This window comes from Centruroides sculpturatus, unplaced genomic scaffold, assembly GCF_000671375.1.
Source record: "Centruroides sculpturatus isolate CEXI.00-Female unplaced genomic scaffold, Cexi_2.0 scaffold40, whole genome shotgun sequence".
NCBI lineage: Eukaryota > Metazoa > Arthropoda > Arachnida > Scorpiones > Buthidae > Centruroides > Centruroides sculpturatus.
In genome coordinates this window covers 909,417-934,141 of record NW_019384602.1, presented here as the reverse complement: position 1 = coordinate 934,141, position 24,725 = coordinate 909,417, and the positions used below count along the sequence as shown (strand labels likewise).

General features: G+C 32.3%; 1 protein-coding gene across 10 annotated transcripts in view; it reads right to left on the bottom strand.

The window, feature by feature from the left end:
* The window catches only part of LOC111625043 (probable RNA-dependent RNA polymerase 1), a 26,375-nt gene extending 1,650 nt beyond the window's left edge, over positions 1 to 24,725 (bottom strand). The window contains exons 1-11 of one of the 10 annotated variants that reach the window (XM_023368066.1): positions 15,372 to 15,505; positions 15,097 to 15,253; positions 14,860 to 14,962; positions 13,930 to 14,699; positions 12,196 to 12,382; positions 8,567 to 8,830; positions 8,324 to 8,488; positions 8,101 to 8,247; positions 3,140 to 3,264; positions 2,725 to 3,063; positions 1,859 to 2,553 (exon numbers count right to left, since the gene is read on the bottom strand). In XM_023368066.1, the coding sequence (XP_023223834.1) occupies positions 2,083 to 2,553; positions 2,725 to 3,063; positions 3,140 to 3,264; positions 8,101 to 8,247; positions 8,324 to 8,488; positions 8,567 to 8,830; positions 12,196 to 12,382; positions 13,930 to 14,550 (2,319 nt within the window). In that variant the 5' untranslated portion in view covers positions 14,551 to 14,699; positions 14,860 to 14,962; positions 15,097 to 15,253; positions 15,372 to 15,505 and the 3' untranslated portion in view covers positions 1,859 to 2,082. Of the gene's footprint in view, positions 1 to 1,772; positions 1,828 to 1,858; positions 2,554 to 2,724; positions 3,064 to 3,139; positions 3,265 to 8,100; positions 8,248 to 8,323; positions 8,489 to 8,566; positions 8,831 to 12,195; positions 12,383 to 13,929; positions 15,569 to 15,629; positions 15,667 to 16,256; positions 16,305 to 18,469; positions 18,829 to 20,940; positions 21,026 to 24,002 lie in introns of those variants that run through there. The other 9 variants (XM_023368062.1, XM_023368065.1, XM_023368057.1 and 6 more) reach the window with 9 other exon arrangements.

Sequence of the window (24,725 nt, the reverse complement as noted above, 5' to 3'; positions counted from 1 at the left end):
ATTACAGTAGAGCCTCGATTATCCGACCCAATTGGGGACTGGGGTTGGTCGGATAATTGAAAAGTCGGATAACCGAAAAGTATGAAAAAATCCATTATTAGTGTAGTATATTATTATATCCCATGTAATTAGTATATCGTTATTAACCTACTTCGCGTTGAATTTTCCCCCATGTTAAGCCTATCAAATTTTTTAAAAAATAATAATCATCGCTATTGTATCGTTAAAAATTAGAAAATTAAGCCTCGTTTAAATACTGGCTCCCTTTCTTGGTCGATCCAGTGTTTCCAGCTAAAACACGCAAAAATAATATTAAAGTAGCCAAGACATAGCCAAATATTGTAGCGCCACATCACTAGTGGACATTTGAATTTGCCGACTAGAACGCGGTCGGTTAACCGAGGTGACGGTTAATCGGGGGTCGGATAATCGAGGCTCTACTGTAATTCAATTTTTGTGAGCCATTGACACTGGGGGTCCAGGCCTTTAGCCCTATTAGTCCCTATGCTGACTGGGTACCGCAAACTTTCGATACAATCTGGCCGTGTTAAATGACGTCATGCGCGCATACTTGTTTGCTGCGAAAAACCTCCACACCGAGTTCCTGCAAGCATCGCACTGACTTACAACGGCTAGCAGCTAGCTGCTAATGTAAAAGGAAACAAAAATGATAAGACATTTTACACGTTAGAATAAATTATTATTGGCATATTTGTTCTCATATAAAAAATATATTGAGAGTCAAAACTTTCTCTTAAGCATGCGACGCATGCTAAGCAAGCCCATAGGATTCACCCCTGGTAAAGTCTATGTCCAATGCGCGAATTTGTGTCGTTCCGTTCCGGGTGAACTCATAGATGTGTCACCTTTGTTAGGAAGCGAAGGTATAAGCATATCCTCCAATATTTATTTAATTAATTAATGTTGAAAAAGAAAAAAAAATTTGTTGAGGATAATTTGTAATTTAACAAGTTTAAATAAAAATTTCCCGTTATTCTTTTGAAAACAAAAAAATTCTATCTAGTCTGAGTTCTCACACTAATAATAAATGGGATGCAATAAAAAAATAGCTTTAAAAACGATTACTTTTTAGTAATAATAAGTTAAAGTATCGTTAAATAAAAAATTATATCTTCACCAATTTCCCCTTTCAGAATATAAAATTCTTTCCCATTTTTTCCAGTTGACTTGAAATGTTCCCATTTTGGGGAGAAACCTCCAATCTGGCAGCGTTGTCTTCAGCACCTCTTGTTTAATTTGCTACAAGAAGCGAAGCAGGATTAGATCCTGAACGTGTTCAAATGCTTCTTTTCGTAAATAAAAAGCCTGCAGTTGGTGAAAATGAGAACAATTATTGATCTATTGTAGTTAAGATAACAGTACTAAAAAGAAGGTACTGTACAGTACATGTACTGTAAAACTCAAACTCAAAATAAAAAGATTGAAGTTTCATATCTTAAAATTTAGTGGATTATTTTTCTTTTTACTTTTTGTTTTGCTTTTTCAATTTAGTAATATGTAGAAATAAATAAACAGTTAAATAATAAGTATTAAATAAAATTATTAACTAAAATTGAAGTTTACTAAGTTAAGTAATAAGTCATATAAGGTAATTTAGTTTACAAACTATTCGAATATTCCAGATCTGGTTAATATTCAAATTCGAGAAAAGTGATATTTGCCCATTTCTAGTAAATATCGTGATTAATGTTAATGTTGATAATTACGAATTATCGCTGTGTCGGCATGTCTGTCCGTCCCTCACCACTCACCGATTGTAAGCCTAGCCGAATTCACGATGGGTGTGGATAAAATATCCTTCTACTGCTGAAAAGAGAAAATGAAAGAAAGAAAGAAAGAAAAAAATATGAATTATCATGGTACATTCGAAATAAGAATGCGATAACAATCGATTATTAATTATCAAAGTTTTGTTTTTTTGTACAGATTTAACGTTTTGCTTTCCATCCGATAGGCAAGGAGAATTTTAAAAAACAGAGAATGTTCGTAAAAAAACTTTACATTCCTTAGCTTATTTAATAACCCAAAATAAAAAGATTCTCAATAAAACTTGTCAAATGATTATCTAAAATTGTAATTATCGAAGTACGAAATGTTTTTTTCTTTGGCTTGTTTTGCTTTTAAATTAATCAGATATTTTCCAACTATCCATGGAAAGCTGAGATATCGAGTAGAATTGCTATTATAAGTAGTAATGTACCATGCAGAAGCTTTCTTCAATACATCTTCAAATATCTTTGGATCTATATCATCTGCATATTCTGAAATTCCAAATTCATAATGAAATTCTTTTCTAAAACGTTTCTGTAATGTTTCCACAGAGAGAACAATAAGCTTCTCAACATCAGAAGCATCATTCCTCTCGGCATGTAGTTCGTGAAGTTTTCTAAAAGCACCAGAAATTATTTCAGTTTCTGTTTGAATTCCATATTTCCGCATCAAAATTTGGAGAAAATGATTGTATTTTTGTCGAGAAATACTTGCAGATTCTTCATACTTCTCCCACCCAGGATAAATTAAATCAGGGTCAATCTAAAATATCGAATTTTATCGTTAGAATTTATCATATGATTATATTAGTTCCAAGAAATATTTTAATAAGATTTTTAGATACATTTTGATGTAATAAATCTCTTATATAACTTAAACAGTTAAATACTTTTGTTTCAAGCATTTAATACATGAATAATTTAAATTAGTCACCTGTAATTTAATTATTTCCTGTTCAATAGATGTAATTTTCTGTACATATGTTTTACAATATCTGTATAAATCTCCTAGAGCACGTTCCGAACTGTAAGTGTATTTCTCTGTTCCTCTTTCCATAAAATCTGGATATCTATAAGGCTTCTCCTCACATGTTAGAGGTTCCAGATGGCCAGTCTTTACATAATCTAATGCCAGAGAGAATTTTCGAGCAATCTGTTTGCAGACTGGAAAATTTATGCCATATCGATCTGAAATTGCTAAGTGAGCATTTCCAATTGTACCAATTTCATCATTTTTAATATATTCTTTCAAAATTTCGGCTGCTCTAAATACCTATGAAATAGGAAATTTTTAATTTTGTCTAACTAATTAAATCGATTTAATTAAAAAAATTTTTTCCATGACTTACATTGAATAAGGCATGTGACTGATTATCTTCATCAAGAGAAGGAAAGTTTTCTGGTTCTCTGTTATGAGAAAAAAATAATTCTTTCTTCCAAATAACAGCATATTCATCTCCATCCAGATCAGAACCTGTTATAAGAGAAAATATTGAAAAATATTGATCGATTATTAATGATTTATTATATAATAATAATGAATATTGTATAAAAAACTAACAATTAATTACTATGAAGTCTCATTGATTCAAATTCCAAGAGACCCCAAAAACTTATCGAAGTGTCTAACAACGTAAAAAATTAAGAAGCAATACAATTTATTGACTCTTAAAATTTAAACACAGACATTGTAAAATTTCACGTTTTAAATTTCATTTAACAGGTTTATTAAAACAGGTTGAAAGTATTATAAAAATATTAGAATTCTGTGCAGTGACAGTTGGTATTAAAAATTTCATTACCGATTGAAAAACAGGTAAATACAATAACATAGTTAATACAACAAGACAGACTAGTTAATGTGTTTGAAGCCAGCTTTCTTATATTAAGACAGTACAACAGGGATCTTAATGTGAAATCTTATTCGATTTATATGATTTTAGAAAAACTGTCTGGCGACCCTGAAATAACCCTCACACAAGAAAAACGTTCGCTGTATCATATGCCGAATTCCTAATAAGGTTGCACGATATCTAAAATTTTGACATTGATAGCAAACATCGCAAACAAGACATTTATTAGTAGTAAATACAGTAGCTTCCAACAACGACAAAAAAGTCAACTATTCTTTATAAAAATCAATTTGTTTAAAAACCCAGCAACGAGTTGCTTAACATTTCCGGCAACATTTAAAACTACTGTGTGGTGCCATATGTTATGATATTTTATTATTAAAAAGTTTTTATATTTTTAATTATTATAAAATGGTAAAAAGTTAATTTTGATGATAGAGATGGGTTTTATAAAAAAAAATTGTAAATGCTAATAACGAGTAAAATCGTAATTAAGTCCGATCCCACTCGAGATATGAAACACGGCTCCCCCTTTATTTCCCTACCACTCGACTTTTAACTACCAAAATTTAATAGCATCAATCCCCCTAATACATAAACATTCCTGCAAAATTTCAGAAATTTTCGTCAAACAACACGAGAATTAAGTATCAAAGAGGATGAACAAAAAACACCCCGGAATTTTTTTTTGCATTTCGAGACGTTTCAATGTTCTCTGAGTCCAAAAATGTAAAAGTCTTGAGGGTCATTTTTTGACCGATTACCATACTTTCCTTCTATTATATCAATATATAACTTCCGGAAAAATAAAAATAAACATTATTTCAAACCGTAACAATATTCGCTTAGTCTATAAAACAGTTAATGCAGATCCTAGAATTCAGACCGCTAAAGGGGTCATTTTAGTATTATATAAATAAAGATAGGTAAAAATAAGCTACAAATATTCAATTATTTAATATTACATTAGGAGTATATATAATTGTAAAAACATGAGTTTTAGATACTTTGCATGGGGAACCAAAAGGATAGTGTGTTTAAAACTATTACAAAAAATTTATATATCTTGATGTTTCAAAAAACTTGAAGTTATCTTCAAGTTTTTTGAACATTAATAAATTAATATATTTACAAATCTATTTGATCTTACGCATCTGAAACCTATAGCTTGAAGTAAATATAAAAATGTGCATTTTGTTTTGTCTTATAACATATTCAAAACATAATTTAACAGCTAGTTAATTTAATATATGTATTATACACACGAAGATCATGCAAAGCTTGTATGATCTTCGTGTGATCAATTTCTTAAGATAAATGTTGAAATTTTTTTTTCATATAGCCTACTGTATGTTTTATAATTTATAGATTATATATAAACAGTATAAGCTATAATAAATAATCATACATAGAATAAGCTCATGGGTTTAACTATATACTCGTACTTATAGATTAAAAATCCATACGATTATAGATTTTAAATTTAATAGCATGTTTTGATATACGTAACGAATATATTTATCTTAGATATTTGTTACCACGAAGATAAAAATTATTTAATAAATATGATTATCTATTATTTTTTTAGTTTTTGACTGATGTGTACTTTCAGAAAACTTATTTGAATATTTTAAGTTATTCTTTTGCACTCTATTTTAGTATATAATTACGTTGGATATTAGATTTCTGTTACAGTAATTTATGGTAATATTAAAAATCATCATAAGCAATACGAATAATTATACCAGCCATCTCATCTGGATGAGGTCGGCCCCCTTTCTGTGGAAATACTTTACAGTGTACAATGTGATGTAAAGCAGGAACATCAATAGCTTCTAACATCCGAATATCTCCAGGTTGAATGCAAGGATTTTTTGTCACTAATACTCGACCTAAAATATTATACATTAGTTAAAATGACTAATAAATAAGTAACTTACTTTCAATTATATTTCAGTTTATAAAGATAACTCTACCAGTTTTAATTATGGTTTCTGTACTACTTTCTTGATCTAAAATATCTTTCGTATATTGTATGAATACTTGGCCATACTCAAGGGTGGCTGTCTCGTCTAGAACTCCAAACATATTCCGTCCTTCATTGGGATTTATGGCTAATCTAGCTTTCACCTTAATATCCTCTGAAATAATTAGTGATTGCATACTGTATAATAGGGTTTCTCATTTCCCGGTCTTTTGCTTGTCCGGGATTCCGGGATAAAAGTGAACTGTTTCCCGGGATCCCCGGAAATCCCGGGATAGAATTAATTATTTTTAAGGTATACAAAATATTTTGAAATCAAATGATATAGGCCTAATTATTTTTCATTTTTTAGAGTAATTTTAAAGTTCTGTAACCTCCAAAATCATATTAATAATGCTGTAAGATAAAGAATAAAAATTACCTTTGAACTACGTAGAAATTTTCACAAATAAAAAATTTATTAAAGTTTGCTGGAAACTGCATACAACAACCACAACAAAAAATGCTTTGAATTGAGTAAAAAAATGAAAAAAAATGAACTTAGATCAAACTTCTAACTTAGAAGGTAATTTTCGTTTTTTAAATAAAATATAATACAAAATATTGTAAACTTTTATAAGATTTTAAAAAGCAAAGATGGTCAATACTCAGATTCTTATTTTAGTAATGAAAAGTCTCGCTACCGAGAATGCCCATTCCGATTCAATTGATGTGATTGGAATCGTGTTTAATGCATTTAAGAGAAGACAAATATTATGTATTTTTTCACCTGTAGCTTGGATGATTTCGAGTTCGTTTTCGAGNTTCGAGCACTGTGTGTTCGATCGATTTCAAATTGTGAAGACCATTTCCCCCTTCAAAAAATATCTCTATATATGCATTTGTGAACTGTTATTTACGATATTTGTAATAATTTTTGTTTAATCACTTTATTTCAACTTTTTTTTTTGCTTATTACCGTATTTTGACGAGTATAAGTCGCACTTTTTTTTACTGCTTTTCGGGGCTCAAAATCATGGTGCGTCTTATACTCGACAGGTAACCATTTTTACAGTGAAATTACCTACAATAGTGGTCCACTCTAGGGACCAATCTGTGCAGTGGTCCGTTAAGCGAATGGTCCCTCAACCGAATGGCTAGAGTACCTAGATTATCAGAGTAGTGACACACGAGTCATCGCCGCCATGTTCTGTCGACTGTCATCACGTGACCTCTGAGTTTACATTAAGAAATGACGATTATTTCAGTTTAATAAAGGTATCGATTCACCCATCCGCCATATTCTCGAATAAAAAAACGAATAAAATGCATCTTTGGACAATCCCATTAAAACAGTTTTTTTCTAAATTTTTTTGTCTCAAAAATAGGGGTGCGTCTTATACTTGACAGCAACTTATATTCGTCAAAATACGGTATGTATTCGCTCGAACTTCGTTAAAACCTTAATTGTACTCGAACAACAACCGAAGTTGTAGGAAGAAATTCGCGTATTTTACCGATCTAGGTATCCCCTTTTCCAAATTTTAATATCGACTCAAAATAATTTAAAAAGACAAATTACAATAAAACGGTTTATTATCCAACTATCAGAAATTTCACAACATGCCAAGAAAGAGAGGAAGGAGCAATTAAATAATTGAAATTGTAAAGGATTAAAATATATAATAAAAATGGGGAATATCGCACTTCTGACAATCACTGCAAGTGTGTGGGTTAGATTTGGAGAATCTAGCCCACACACCTGAATCCGCATAGACAATTGTATGTGGCCAGCTCACGCGTCGGAAAACCTTCTGATTTATTCGTGTACGCACCAGACAGAAAAACAAAAAATATCGTGTATCCACAAGCACTCCAATAAATAAATAGAACTGAAACGACACTTTGAAATGTTTTCCCACTAAACCCAACACAATAATAATAATAATAATAAGTTTCAATAAAAATTATAAAATGTAAATTTAATTTTATCATAACGAGTTTGCTTGAATTTCGTTTCTTATGAGATTGCAGCAATGCGCGACGGGTAAGCTACTTATATATAAAATGTATAAGCTATAATAATCATACATAGAATAAGCTCATAAATTTAACTATATACTTATAGATTAAAAATCAGTATGAATTTCAAATAAAAATACAGATTTTTTACTATGATTCTCTAATTGCTCTTATTACAGATTTTGAATTTTAATAGCATGTTTTGATATACGTAATGAATATATTTATCTTAGATATTTGTTACCACGAAAATAAAAATTATTTAATAAATATGATTATCTATTATTTTTTTCGTTTTTGATATGTACTTTCAGAAAAGTTATTTGAATACTGTATTTTAAGCTATTCAAAAGAATATTTTAATATATTAATCCAACGTAATAATAATAATAATTACATTGGATATTAGATTTTTGTTACGCTAATTTATTGTAATATTAAAAATCATCATAAGCAATATGAATAATAATACCAGCCATCTCATCTGGATGAGGTCGGTTCCCTTTCTGTGGAAATACTATACAGTCTACAATGTGATGTAAAGCAGGAACATCAATAGCTTCTAACATTCGAATATCTCCAGGTTGAATGCAAGGATTTTTTGTCACTAATACTCGACCTAAAATATTATACATTAATTAAAATAACATGTAACTTACTTTCAATTATATTTCAGTTTGTAAAGATAACTTTACCAGTTTTAATTACGGTTTCTGTACTACTATCTTGATCTAAAATATCTTTTGTATATTGTATGAATACTTGGCCATATTCAAGAGTGGCTGTCTCGTCTAGAACTCCAAACATATTCCGTCCTTCATTGGGATTTATGGCTAATCTAGCTTTCACCATAACATCATCTGAAATAATTAGTGATTGCATACTGTATAATAAATAGTATGCTAAAGAATATACATAAAATAAAGTGAAATACTCACAAATCGCTCTTTCTCGAAAACATAGTAATAGTCCACGAAAGAATGGATCTCCTGTCAAACTAATCCCTACATTTACCATTTCTTTAAACCCTGTCATAGTTTTTAGAGTCAATTTAAAAGTAAGATATTGTGCAGCTTTTTCATCATCAGTTAAAATATCTGTTATAGTTGAAAGCATTTCTTCTTGTAATTTCATAAATACTTTATTTGGAACGCCTATTTGATTCAGGATGTTAATCATTGGACGATTTAATTGAACAGGTACTAAATAAAATAAAATAAAATATAAATTTATTTAATTTTGTAAAGCAGTTTGTTCGCTACTGTAATTAAATATTTTATATTAAAAAAAAAACTGTATAAGAAATTATTTGGGAATTGCAGTTATAATTTTTAAACTTTTCTAGAAATTAGCACAATAAAAATTCACTAATCTGACACTAGATAACCCGAAATTGTCCAATCCTGCTTGCCAGTATTTTGTGAATCGAAATTTGTTTAGGGCACTTAGTGCGCTAAGATCCAAGAGGAAATCGAGATGGGGTGATCCGCGTAAGTTGCTATATATCGAGAGGTCGAGACCGATGTAATCAACAAATATTAAGAGAAAAAACAAACTTCTTTAAAACCATCTTATGGAGCAGAAACATTGGCTATCTGATCCCGACAGATGAAGCAGTCGTCGCAAGGATAACTAAGAAGGCCTCAAATGCCTGAAGAATGTAATTTGGTAAACTACACATAGTCTACATTGTATATATCCGGAATATATATTCATAAGCATTAATGTGGCCCATGTCTCAAGAAGTAATTTGTATTAAGTTTCACGCTGTTCTGATCAGCGTGAAACTTAATACAAATGCAACAACTGAAAAGCAAAAATTTTATCTAAATTAAGTCAAATAAAAAGACAAAAAAGTTCTGTGCATTGTCATAAATTTTTTTTTGCACAGAAAATTGTTTATATGGACCATTTATACACACTGCACAATGAATAATATGAACTCAGTACAATAACCGGTCAAATGATAAAATTTGAAAAATTTGCTTTTTACAGTTTTTATATTTTTTGACCATGAAGTGACCACAAATCACTTAGTGCAATTACAGTCATAATACAAAGACGACTGGATGGCCGAGCGGTCAAGGTGATAGACTACTGCTCTGGGCTACCCGGGGGCTCAAATCCAGACTGGGTCAAATAATACCCAGAAATTTTTTCGGGAGGTTTGCTTATGAATATATATTCTGAGTGATATAGACTATGTAGAGGAGAAGGTGGTATTATGGAACACTGCGGGTATTATGGAACCACCCCATTTCGAACTGATAATAAAGGCGAACTGTAGCCGAATGTGGCTGAACTGAACTAGGCAGACATCCATAGCAAGGGGAAAACCGGTTTTACTTCATTTAAACGGTTGTCCGTATTTAATTGGCAAATTTGTTTTTGCAAAATTCGCAAGTTTTGAATGCTAAGCGAATTTAATTATTTTTAAAATATAAATCGTGTAGTTGTAGGTTCACTGGTGCATGTATTCTGTTCATGAGACATAAGGGTACATATTAATCTGTGTGATGTTCACATTTCTTAAATTTTGGTCTCGACAGACATAAGTTAATTCAAGATGGCGATGCGTGAAATATGGACCCCATTGATGTTTTAACAGTAATATGGAACGCAACTCCTCCAAACTCTCTCTTTGCGAGCAGACATTCGTCCGGAGCAATTTGTGAAAAAGACACTAGGTAGAAAGTCAAAAGAATATAGAAAAGGAGCTGCTGGAATATATATTGTTGATGGAGGTCATATTTTTCTATTATAAAAGCATTTTTGCGATAAAATACATTGGAGTAAATAATTTGGTAATTATTTAACATTTTTTGTCCTTTTCTATTTGTTTTTGGCTACATTAAAGCATTTTTTTGAAAATATACAGTAAGGTTCCATATTACCACCCGATTTTCTCTAAGCCTACTTTCGAACTTTTTGTACAAAAACCTTCAAAAACCATACTTATAATTACACTAGCGAAAAATCCAATTAGGAACATTTATTTTACTAGTTACCAGTACTTTTCGCACAAAAAATGTGGGTGTAGTTATGATACCTTGTTTACAATTCACTAAAATGTAATTGGGGTTCCATAATACCATAAATACCATAATTCCATAAATGTGGGTGTAGTTATGATACCTTGTTTACAATTCACTAAAATGTAATTGGGGTTCCATAATACCACCTTCTCCTCTATAGTTTACCAAATTACATTCTTCAGGCATTTGAGACCTTGGTTATCCTTGCGACGACTGCTTCATCTGTCGGGATCAGATCGCCAATGTTTCTGCTCCATAAGATGATCTTGGAGAAGTTTGTTTTTTCTCTTAATATTTATATTATCACATCGGTCTCGACCTCTCGATATATAGCAACTTGCGCGGATCATCCCATCTCGATTTCCTCGTCCAGATATGTCGGACCCTGTCCCTCACCACCCGGCCGCCCCGTTGTTGGTCTGGCTCAAACCCATAACGGGCTTGCAAAAAAAGGCCTTCTTAATGCCCACAAGGCAGAAAAAGTAAAGAAAAAAAAAGTCATAATACAGAGGAAATTTGCTACTGTTGCTAGAGAAAGATGATTGTTGTATTTTTCTTTAAAGTCGTATATAAGCAGAACAATGTTTATTGCTAGGACATGCAAGACAACATCATATAATTTTCAGTTTTATAAAAATCAGAAATTGTAAATGTGAAATAAAAGTCAAAGTGAATAAAACATTGTTTAGGTTCAAAGGCTGGTTTAAAATGCTTTATATAATTTAAATTTTATTATTCCTATGCAACAGTGTAAAGTTCTAAATAACAGGATGATCTAATTAAAGTTCACATTTCAAAAAGATATAAAGAGGAAACAAATCAGCAGAATGACTGTATTTCACAAGGAGATTTCTGTGGTAATGAAATTTTATTTGAAAAAAGGCTAGTTACAAAAAAGTCCGCTAGGACGGTAAATGGCACTGCAACACCATAATGAATAACTCAAAATGTCTGAAAACATATGATACACATGGCATGCTGTGTTGTTATGCAACAGTATGCTTGATATGCTGACCGCCAAAACTCTGAGTGCATGTGAGATTTGGCAATTTCAGCTGTTGCTGATAATGGAAGCTGTCGCGTGATCACACAGTGTCTCAGAACCGTGTGTATCACAAGTTTTGACACATTTTGAGTTATTCATTAGGTGTCCCAGCGCCACTTACCGCCCTAGAGGACATTTTTTCGACTAATTTTGTTTTGAAATAAAAATCACCATAGAAGTCTTCGTATGAAATATAGTCATTTTACTGATTAATTCCCGGATTATATTTATGAAATGTAAACTTTAATTATGAACACTGGATTTATTTTCAGAATAAATAAAAACTAAAATTTTAAAAACATTTGATATTTTTGAGATTTCAGATTTTTCTAGAAACTTCTTTGCTGACCCTTTCGAATGCAGTATCATTTTTCTGTGAGAAGACTGATTCTACTTAAACATTTCTACTCAATGGATGGATTAGTAAGGCATTATCGTATAGATATGCAGTTAACATTGTTTGTTCAAATTTATTTTAATCACTTACCAGCTTGGCTTTTCTTTATTATTTCAAGTTGATTAGATGGACTGTCAAATTTTTTCATACTTTTTCTAAACACAATCTTCAAACCTACGTCTCCCAACGCTGGATCCGTAACTAGCATTCCTTTATAACCTGCATATCTGATTTGAAAAGCAGACGGAACTTTTTTCAATTCCAACTTCTCACTAACCTACAAAAATACGATAAATGAGATTTTAAATGTAATACTGTATAACATTTGAATATGCAGTAATATAGTATATATAGTCTTTCAAAAGCAACTGGTATTTTGAAACATCATCTATACTTTATTATATATATTAAAGAAATAATTGTCAAAACGCTTCTTGACAAATGTAACAATTATTCGGTTATTACTTTGTCAAGAAGCAATTGACAATCATATTTCCACAATAATACATACAGTCAAGTCCGTGTAAGAGAGCACTCTCAAGATTTTTGAATTGAAATACAAGACTTCCAATGCAAACCAGAAGCCATGTTATTTCAATTCAAAAATTTCCCCCTGAAAGGTGTTAGATATATGACTGGAACGACTCTATTGTTAAAGGAAAAGTATAATGTACAGAGGCAAGTTGCTATTAATTTGAAGTGGAGAGCATATATTTTAAATTTAATTAATTAAAAATATGATTAAAGATTGCAGCCCGGCATTGTGACGATGTCANTTAAAGGAAAAGTATAATGTACAGAGGCAAGTTGCTATTAATTTGAAGTGGAGAGCATATATTTTAAATTTAATTAATTAAAAATATGATTAAAGATTGCAGCCCGGCATTGTGACGATGTCATAATAAATAATTATTATTACACTTTTGTAATGAATAACGAGAAAAGTTAGAGCTGAAGTGTTTTAACTAATATCTCAAACTGACGACTTGTAGTTCGCTGGCTGTGTTGTTCCTTGATGACATTTTAACACAAACAAATTTGGCTAGCGCTGGTACACCATACCAAAAACACGTGTTTCGCTTGGAAAACAGCAGGTTTCAGTCACATTACAAAAAGACAATGTTAACAAAATTGTGGTTGGTTAAAGCGTAACAGCTATCGATAGCATGGAACTCAGACGCATCTCAACCGATTAATTAACCGTAGCGAAACTTATTTAACATGGAGCAGAAAATAGTGATTTGTCTAAGGTTCGTTAACTGCCTTTGGCTAAGGAGACTTGTCGAGTGTCCCATGTTGAGTTATTGGAAGAGCTCAGAATAGGTCCCTGGACTCAAACAATTGGTCCTCAGTACCAGGTTGTTCCCCTCAAGAGAAACAAGTTTATGTTTTTACTGTCTTGACTGTAAAAACCGTCATTAAAATGTTTATTGATAACATTGTTAACAAAATCTTTTTAAAACTATTTAGATAAACCATAAAAAGACATGTTAATTAACATGGTCGAGTGGATAAAACCACTGAAAATCACACAATCCTTGAAAAATTTATAATACAAGAACAGCCGACAGCTTTATTTTACTTTTTGAATATCAAAGTGAAGTTCAGAATCAAGTTCATATCAAAGTGAAGTTCAGAATACAACAGATATTTTTATAGAGATATAGAAATCGAGATGATAATTTTTATTTTTGCAAATGATCCAAAAATTTATATGAAGACGTAATGGCATTTTTGAATTATAGTCATATTAAATAAACTTAAAACTGTTCATAATAGATACAGATTTAGATATATTATTTGTAATTATAATTATATACTCACGTTTTCTGCTAATTGTCTAGACATTTTTCCAACGCCATCTGAAAAGCAATAAGGTTTCTCCGTAATAGGATTGTTTCCGCCTTCAATATCATCCTCTGTGATGACATAACGGTCTTCTAAGGGAATCTCGACTGTGTCTTCTGTGTGAGAAAAGCATTGTCCCAAACGAGCCATGTACTTGGAAACGCTATTGGTTATCGAGAAATCCCCCATCCATGTTCGAATAGTATCTGTATTATTTCCTTTATCGTCTTCTGCATACATCCATATGCCATGATCTCTAATTTGAGAATTTGACCATGCCAAAAATTTGTAATGTCTTGTGCCTATTCTTATTCCCTCAATCACTGGAATCGTAACTGCAAAATCCAACAATGCATCTTCGCTATATTTTGCTGGTCCACTCAACTTTTTATTATCGTCATCTCGAAAAGATACTCGGAGTGCATAATCTGCATTAAAATTTCTCAGAATTCTGTTACTGAACTGAAATTTAGGAGGATAAAACAAAGTTTTTGTTGGAGTCAAAACTACTCGTCGAATTGGTTTGGTATTAGGAGGAATTATATATTCATTATCATTTACATAAACTTGATCTCTCTTACAATACCAATGATACATTAATCTGATAGCATTTGGATAATGGCAAAGTATACCATGCTCTTGCAAATCTAATACATACTCCAGAGCTTTTGCCAAACAAATTGAATTCTCTTCGCATTGTTGTTCCAGTTGATCGATGAAAGTTTTCCAACTTCCCCTGGTTTGTTCTAATAAGAGAAAACTTCTAGTAAGTATAGCAAATAAATTATACGTGCAATCAAAATTACTCAGTTCAAAACTGGGCACACGCAAAAGTTTTCTGATAATTAGTTTTATGGAACCATAGTGGATAGGCATCGCATTATTACATGAATGAAATCTACTAACTATTTCTTTCGCAAATTCTACATCTTGAACACGTAACACCAAAACTGTTGCTTTACCATGAACTTCTCTGTCCGCAGAATAAAAAGTTAAAACTCTTCTTCCTCTAGAATGAGCAACAGGAGGATATTTTATATCTAAGAAAAGTGAAGCAGAGTTTCTTTTTACATTTAAAATAATTCTCCGTATAGAACTATATTTTATTGTCATTAAAGTATTGTTCTTATCGAAAATGTTTACACGGTATTTCATCTCCAATATCCGCATGTCATGATAGAAATTTGCTGAGAGCAGTCCTTTTACATATCTGTGAAATCTGTGAATTACACACTGTGTTTGAGAGATGAGAGTTCCATAATAAAAATTACTTAAATCGACATTTTCATGATAAGCTACCCTAGTTTGATGAAAATATGCAGGTGTCATGAACGTTAACCAACAATTTGTATTTATTCTACACCAATATGTCGTCAGCATATCAATTTCAGCAAACAGATCAGTAAATAAACGCTCACTAACACATTCTACCTGGATAATACGCTCGTCAAATGTAGGTTTATCATCTTGCGTATCTGTCTTTTCCATTTCAACCCACTCCAGCACAGAAAACCCGCATTCCTGAAGATGATTCTCTAATGTCAGTCTAGAGATGACAGTAGTCGAATAATCTGATAATCTCGTAATTAGAAATTTCAGTCCCATATCTGGTTATCTGAAATATTAATAATAACAATATACAAAATGTGTCTAAAGCATTGAAATGAATAGGCTACTTTAAGAAATGTCATATTCACATTATTAAAGCTATGATAATTTAAACGAAACGATAAATATTTGAGATAGTTAATTCACAACTTATTATTAGATATAATTATTGAGTGTTGAACACAAGATTTTGTTATTAATTAAACACTTGGCTATAACATTGATGCAGTCAACTTATCCTTCTAATTGGGAGAATGAGAACTTGTGATGTATAAGTGTCATTGCATACATTGCGTGTTTAATGGTATGTTTTTAAAAAATATACATGTTTTTGGATTAAAAATAATTTACTTTTTGTAAAATGTGATAATCCGATATTGTATATGTTCTTTCTTGTTTAGTTTTCTGATGAGGGGCTAAGTGCCCGAAACGTGTAGAAGTACCCGTATCAACTGAATAAAGATGGAAAAAAGCCAAGTGTTTAATTGATAACACAATCTTGTGTTCAACACTCAATAAATAGTAAAACAAGGTTTCAGAAAACAGATATAATTATTGTTACATCACATTATTTAATTACTAAGTAAACAATAATACAATCTACGAGGGCTATTTTTTAAATAACGTCCGTTTTTTAATAAAAAGAAAAATACTGTAAATATCATTAAAATATATTTTTCCCATATTCTACATACTTTTATCTACTTTTCTACATAATTTCCATTTTTGTTCAAACATTTGTCATACCGCTCAAAAAAATTTTTAAATTCCGACTTCAAAGAAATCTGCCGCCACGCCGCTTGTCTTGTATGGCACGGCGGAGTTTTCTCAAGGTCACAATAAGCATCAGAATTGATTGTTGGGCCTCTTGTCATAAAATCCACTAACAAAGTCCCTTTCCTGTCCTAAAAACAGGTTACCATGATCTTTCATGCTGAAATGGAATAACAGATCGTATCTTACAGTCGGCGGGCGACTCAATTTTCTTAAACATTATAAGCTTCTACAGTTCAGCACACAGACAGACGATACGGCTGCAAATGGCATCTAAACACGCTCAAAACATGCTGAAAGCAGATGCTCATGCACACTGCTGCAATCGCGCGTCATTCTCACTCTCATTCACAAACGGACCTTATTTAAAAAATAACCCTCGTGATAATTTATTAATTAACTATTGTAATTATATTCATTTATTACATAAGTTTGTTATGGATTTACTACTACTTTTCCCTCTGTATCTCATAATATTAATTAACAATGAAATTTTTCCTTTATCTTAGTTTTAAATTTTTAAAATAAATCTTTCGTTTACATAATTGTTTATAATGAATATTTTAGAGAATAGGAAAAATTCAGCAACGAGTTGCTTAACTTTCCGGACAACGTTCAAAACTGCGTGTGGCGAGATATGTTACGATATTTTATTTTAAAATACTTTCTATTTTTTAATTATTATAAAAGAGCAGAAAGCTTAATTTTGAATAGGTTTTTAACTGCTTTTGTAAAATTCTATGGATATAAAGATCTCGAGGATTTCCGCTACGTTTCCAGTTCGACCACTGTTTTTTATGACATTTCTTAGCTTCTTTAGATGGTATGGAAACCGCCTATAAGAGCCAATGTCAATTTTAAGGTACTGGAAAATTTTGTTAATAGTAGTATGAAATTTATCATATATTTTATCAGTCATACAGTGGCGTAGCGAACATAACTGGCGCCCGGGGCACGACACTTTATTGATGCCCCCTCCCCCCAGAAACAAATATTGTTGTCTTAGAGACCATTTGGCGCCCCTCTGCGAGTGGCGCCCAGGGCATGATAAACCTCCTTGCCCCCCCGCTACGCTAGTGCAGTCATAAATTGTTAAGGAATAGGAGAACCGAGAAAGGACCAGTCGATAAAACAATATAATTTGCAGTCTGCTTTTCATTAAAATGTCCATAATAATATCTTTACATTTTGTCTTGGTAGACCAATGGCTTTCTGTCTTTCTCACAAACTTCTAGATATAGCACTGTGATCAGAGTAAAAATCTTGTGCCAAATATATATTAAGTTTGCATTTCAAAGTAAAAGTAAGATCTAAAAATGAATTAAAACGAGTAGAGTAATATACGTTTTGAATTAAAAGGTGATGCAATAATTTTTTTCCACTACTATAAAATTATGATACTACAAAAACAATAGTAATATAAGTCAAGTTTATAAGGATATAGAAAGAATGATTTACCAATTTTTATATATTTTTCATACAATAGCTTTTTATTTTCAGGGTTGTCAATAGAGAAGAATTTCATAAAAGGATTATCATAAAAGTATTTTAAAGTTTCTTTTATTATCAACATTATGTGAATATGCTTATTGCATATTTATTATTGAATACTGAAGAAAGACTTATATCGGGTTCTCGTGTGATTTTGGAATTTCAAATTGGAATTCAATTCAAAAGCTTTGCTTTTCCTATTGCCATTCATCTTTACTCCTGACAATACACAAGAATAGAGTACCTAGATTATCAGAGTAGCGAAAATAGATTGTCAAATTTTCTACTGGTTAGTTGTATGAGCCGCCGGGGAGGTTGGAGGTTCCTCTCCTTACCGGCAACAGGTCGTTGACGTCTTGTAACCACCGTCCTTGACATCTTTTGTCAAGGACGGTGGTTACGTTCTGTTACGCGTTACGCGGGTGGAGGAGAGCCAGGGAGAGTCGACGATAAGACGTTGGCAACAGACACCATTTGTAACACCAACACCGAGCAAAGACACCATTTGTAACAAACAAGATTTATTAAAGTCAACTAAAGTAAAAAGTTTACTTTAGTTGACTATAAGGATCCTTTCTAACACTCTATCTTTCTAATGCGCGGAGGGCCGAGAGAGAGAGCTTACAATAATGAACTTTCATACCTCTTGGGAAATCTCAGAGGGATAATATCCTTACAACAATCGTCCCAAAAATGGTCCCGGGTTGTGGCACAAGGTTCTATGGTTGGGCTTGGTTGGAGCGAAGAAGAACAATATCCGACTTCGACGCTATGTCTTCTCTGACGAACGACCAACGACTCTCCCGAGGGGGAGGAGAGGCTTTAATAACTTCGCGTGGGAAGACTTATCACGAGACCGATTGTTGAAGGTTAAAGTTGTTGTCGGGCGAAAACAAAATGTCGAATTCGGCCGGTAACTGTAAACTTTACATTGTTACAGCGTGAGAATGTGTGGTTTTGGACAGGAAGGGTTATAAAATTCCCACAAACTTTATAGTTCGTTTCTTTAAGCACAGGATTAATTAATTTAAGAAATTAGTTAAAAATTCAAATTTCACAATTGTATCACGTGGTTAAAATCTGTCAAAAGGTGCTCTGTGGCTCTTTAAAAAATATTACAAGTGGCTCTGTATATTTTGAATGGTAAGTGTTCTTTAAAGTGGTTTATAAAAAAATCTAGAAGTTTTTGAACATATTTGACAACAGATAGGCATGAATTTGCTACATTTTTATGTTTACTTTCATATTTAACTTTAATCTAAGACAACAAATGAAAAAAAATCGATAGTTAGCGTAACTGTTTTCATTAGATCTGATATCCGCTTAAGCGATGTTATTAAAACGAAAATATATATATAAACTGTTTGTATTGTACAAAAAGAAGTAGGCCTACAAAAATTAGTGTAAGGTAGCAAAATATAACCAAAATTTAATTTTCTACTAATTTTTCTGAAATTATTGCTCCTTAGAAAACCGTTCATCTACGAAGAATATGTACGTTCAAAGTACTTTTTGTGTTTAACTAAGCATAAATTTTAGATTTTCGCTGGATGATGAAATTTTCTTTAAAAAAAAGAAAAAAGACGTAGTCGTTTCCAAAAACTTGGGTGATCATCATATTTCTTTTAAATGTTTCTTAGTAAAAACTTAAGACGACCCGACCTTTCTTTCTAGGCCGTGCTGGAAAAAGTTCTTTAAAACATAGAAATAAACCAATTAAAAAGTAATAATTTTTTAAAAATTGGATTTGATGACCTTACGACGTCTTGCTTTTTTCATCCTTCTCCTTTCGGGAGTTTCGGATCTTTATATAGAACTTTATATAAAGATCCGGCCACGTAGCTAAAAAGAAAGGTCGGGTTGTCTGAAGTTTTTACTAATAAACATTTAAAAGAAATATGATGATCACCCAAGTTTTTGGAAACGACTACGTCTTTTTTATTTATTTTTTAAGCATAAATTGTTATATTTTTTATGTTTATTTTGCTAGAATAACTTAAAAATTAGTGTTCCAGCAAAGAAAGCTTATATGATTGGAATACTGTAATTATTATGCTGTACTGTAAGTTTTGTTCTAACATAATAAATGATATAGATGAAAGAGGAATAGTTACAAACCTTAAAGATATAAAAATATTGCTATAGAAAAGTATTATTTATAATAAAACTAAACATTTACATGAACTGTAGTACCTAAAAAATTAGTTTGTTATCCTGCTCAAAACAAATTTAATTCTATTACTTGTAAGGCTTCTTTAATACATCCTGTACAATAACAAACACACTAGTACTTTGGACCTTATTGAAAGGCAGCATTTGCAGCATTTATTTGGTAATATGTGATTATTTAAAATATCATTTATAAAGCTAATACAATTCAGAAGACATATAAAAATTCATTATACAAATGATTCTTTTACATACTAGCTAGTACTTTTGTATTGTTATTCTGCTGAATGCATTAAATTAAAGATGTCCACTTAAAAAGTCATTTTGAATCCAGTTTTAGAATATACCCTTTAATTTTATTATGCAGACAGATATCACTGAAATAATGCCTGGATGTTCAGCTTTTGGTTGTTCTAATTCTTCTGTAAAAGGATATATTATGAAATGTTTTCCAAGAGATCCTATTGAGAGAAAAATTTGGGCTGAAAAAGTGCGCCGAGTAAATTGGAAACCTACAAATAATTCTTGTTTGTGTAAAGTTCATTTTGGACCACAAATGTGGGAAAAAGTGAGAGTTGATGGGAAGAAGAAATTAAAGCATAATGCCGTGCCAACTTTGTTTTCATTCACAAAACAAATTATTCACGGAAAATCACCAAAAGGAAGATCCTCGACTGTTATAAAACAAGTAAAAAATGCAAAAGTTACTTTTCCAGTACGTACTACTCATACTACTGTTACACAATCAACAAATTTTGAAACATCTTCAACATTTATAGAAGAAACCACATTAGTTGATAACATTTCTGTAAATCATGATACATTATCTAAAGAACGTACAAAAGATATATTTATATTACAACAGAATTTTAAAAAAATATAAACAACTATATAGAATTAATAAAAATATTTAAAAAACAATGGAGTCAGATAAATTGTCTTTACCCAATTGTACTCTTCACTAGTACACGGAAAAATAATTCTCCTATCTTTTCTGACTTCTGCGTGATACCCGCGGAATGCTGGGAAGAGATACATAATAGTTGTAAACGCGGTGGTACTTGTGTTAAAGATGTGTCTTCTACTTGTGCTAAGGATGTGTCTTCTACTGTATTACATTTTGGTTTTATTGTGTTACGTTCTGATTGTAGGAAACCCTGCTGAAGAGGCCAAAAAAAAAAAGGCGAAATGCATTTGGGGTAAAGTATAGTGTTAAATAAAAAAATTTTTTCTCTTAAAGTTAACCTGTTTGTCCTTTTTTTGTTTTTATACCAGTCTATAGACTTGGAATTTTTTTAAGCCTCCAGAAGTCAGAAAAGAAAGAATTATTTTTCCGTGTACTAATGAATAGTACAATTTGGTAAAGAACTATATAGAAGATCATGTGAAAAAAAAATGTTAAACATGTAAACACTATCAGAACATTGAAACATAGAATTGGAATTTTGGAAAAAGAAGTAGAAAAGGCTAAAGAAGATAATGAATCATATCAACTCTTATCATTAATTCTTAATAATGACCAAATATCTGCCATGAAAAGAAAAACCAAATTTATGAAATGGTCAAAAAAAGCTATTCAAAAAGCTTTGAAATTATGATTTTTTTGTGGAACTAGTGGATATGAGGAGTTATTAAAACAAAACATTCCATTTACCTTCAATCAGAACTTTACAAAGACGATTACAAAATTTAAAATTTGAAAGTGGGATCCTAACAGAAGCCATTGAATTTTTAAAGATTAGAGTGAAATTATTCAAAAATGAGCAGGATAAAGATTGTCTTTCTGTTAGATGAAATGGAAATAATTCCTTCAAAAATGTTGATAGCAATATTATCACATATATTAATGATCCCACTTTACCTGGACATTCTGGGACTGCAACTCATGTATTTGTGATTATGTTAGGGAGATTACTTTACGACGGAAATAAGTTGTATCTTACTATTTCACAGGTAACTCTATAGATGGAAATTTATATGAAAAAATACTACAGTGTGTGATCGGTTAACGAACAGATCGGACAACGAACAAATCGGATAACGAACACTTTTGCGAAAGATTTTTATGTTCGGACAACGAACACATGATCGGATAACGAACACCCCACAGAACAAACACAAGAAGAAGCGACGTAAAATAATGAATACCGATTGGTCTTCCCTTGTCTTCGGGCAACAATTCGAAACTTTTCGGAGTGTGGGAGACGTCGACATCGACGCTCAAGCCGGTATATACCGATCGGATAGTATTCCTCCGAACTTTGAAACTCTCCCTTGTAATTCCAGCCTTTTATTTTTCTGACAAAACAATTCTTTTATGTATTCGCGAGACTGTCGGGTAGGCACTCGTTAAGTTTTGCGTCTGTTTTTCTTTTCGAAAGGTGAGAGTATAATAGCAAAGGTAGAGAGTGGGCAGAAGATGCCTAATGTTGCTGGGCAGTATGGCGTGAACAGGTCTACAGTAGGCCGCAGTTCAATCTTATTTAAGAAAAATACTGTATAATCAAGAAGACTCAAGCAGCTAAAGGAGTAACAAAAATCACATCTGAGAAATAAAGAACATCGAAGAGTTCATAATGGAACCTGAAACGGATCTGACGACAGAAGAACGCCAAGAACTCTTGAATGAAGAACACCAAGAAACTCGGCGAGATATGTTTTCTTCTGAAAAAGAGGATTAATGCCGATATCTGTTATTAAAGATCCTTTGAAGAAGTGGGAGGATGTCAGAACAACGGTCTTAGAATGGCATCCAAACCAGGTTGAGGCTTGGGGATTTCTACAATTGCAATGCTATTAATTACTTACGAAAAATCCTGAAGAAGAGAGAAAAGCAATCGACATTAAACAGATTCTTTAACCCTTTCAAACTGAAAAAACATGACTAATAAAAACGCAAGACTGTGTACGTATGTATTTTTATTATTATATATAAATAAACGTAGTAAGAAAGTATATATGTTTTATTTTGGGGAGTCTCCAGAACGAATTAATTAAATCTCCATTAAAACCTATGGTAAATCGATAATCGGTTAACGAACAATTCGGATAGCGAACAAAGCCTGGGAACGGATTATGTAACCGATCACCCACTGTATTTGAAATAATTGCTTGTGTTGGAAAATTTGGTTTAAATGTTGTTAGCATTACATCATACATGGGATCATCAAACAAAGCATTATGGAAAAAAATGGAACACCACAGCAGGTCGTCACAGCGAAATAGTAAAATCCATAAAGCATCCTTTAAATTCAGATAAAAATATTTATCTGCTTGCAGATGTACCACATTTATTTTAAAATATAAAAGGTATGCTAATTACAAATAAAATTATAAAAACATCAGAAGAAACAAAAGAAAAATTCAACCTTCCAACTGATATATCATCACAGCATATAAATGAATTGCTAAAACAACAACAAAACTTATGTGATCAGAGGATCGGCACCTCTTTAGTGCTTCGTCAGGACAGACACAGAAACCTCAACGGCCACAACTTTGGAATTTGCATGAGTGGTCACGTATGCGGACGACTGGATTCGGAATGGAGGGGAGTTGAGGGACGACGGATCGGAAGTTACTCACTCGGATACAAGGGTAACAATTAAAATAACCGATTTAATTTAACTAAAAAGAATGCAATCGAGAGAGAGCGTTTACAATAAACCGCGAGTTGGTATAAATGTATAGATATGTGAACCGCAGGGGAGGTAAGGATTGGTCGCACCTCCCTGTACGGACAACAGGTCGTTAAACCTGCTCACTGTCAGGATGGCTTACTTTACGATAATGGTCCCTGGGATTGGGACTCTCAAATGTCGGTCGAGTGGAGGGAGAGTATTTGGGGTCGACGATAAGGTGAAGGCCGTATACGAGTAAAGAAGTCTACCATTTTAACAAATAAAACAAGGATTTATTAAAATAATAAAAACTGACAAAACTACTACACAAATCTCGACATTAAACCGCTTAACAGCTTAAGAGAGAGTTTACACGCTTCTTCATACCTCTTTATAGGGTCCCGTGACGATTAAGGAATGTAGGCACAGAAGTATCCCATAAAAGGTGTCGTTGATCCAAATGAACACAAATATAAAAGTTCGCGACTCTGGCGACGAATGGATATCGATGTTAGAGGATCGGAATAGCGGCGGGTTCGGAGATTCGACTCGATGTCGTCCGTTCGGTTTCGATAAGAGACTCCCCCGAGAGGGGGTAAGAACTGTCTTTTATAGCTTTTTGTGGGAAATTTCCATCACGTGATCGGATGGTCTATGAGCTAAAGGTTATAGGTGTTCCAGGGACCTAAACAAGTGACGAATTTTGGATGCTAACTTTTGTGCAAGTCGAGCTGCAAGTTATGCGAGGTCAACAGAATGTTGATGGTTATGACAGGAAGGTTTACACATTCCCGGCTAAGATCGTTTTTTCCTTCCAATTCGTTACATAAACGAAAGTGAACTAATTAAAATTTTAGTTAATAAAATTTCGGATCTCACAGATACCTTTATGCACTTATAATTGTGGACTTCTTGATGGACGAACTTTGGTCAGTCGTTTGGTCTGGAATCCAAGAGTGGTTGGGGAGGCGTTAAATTTTCCTCTTCCTTTGGGACGGCGGTCGAACCGATGGGAAACCGGAGGATATAATAATCCCTATCACTGGGAAGTTCGAAGGTGTTCCTAAAGGGACACAGGGTATGCAATTCTTGGTAGCCTGGGCGACGGCG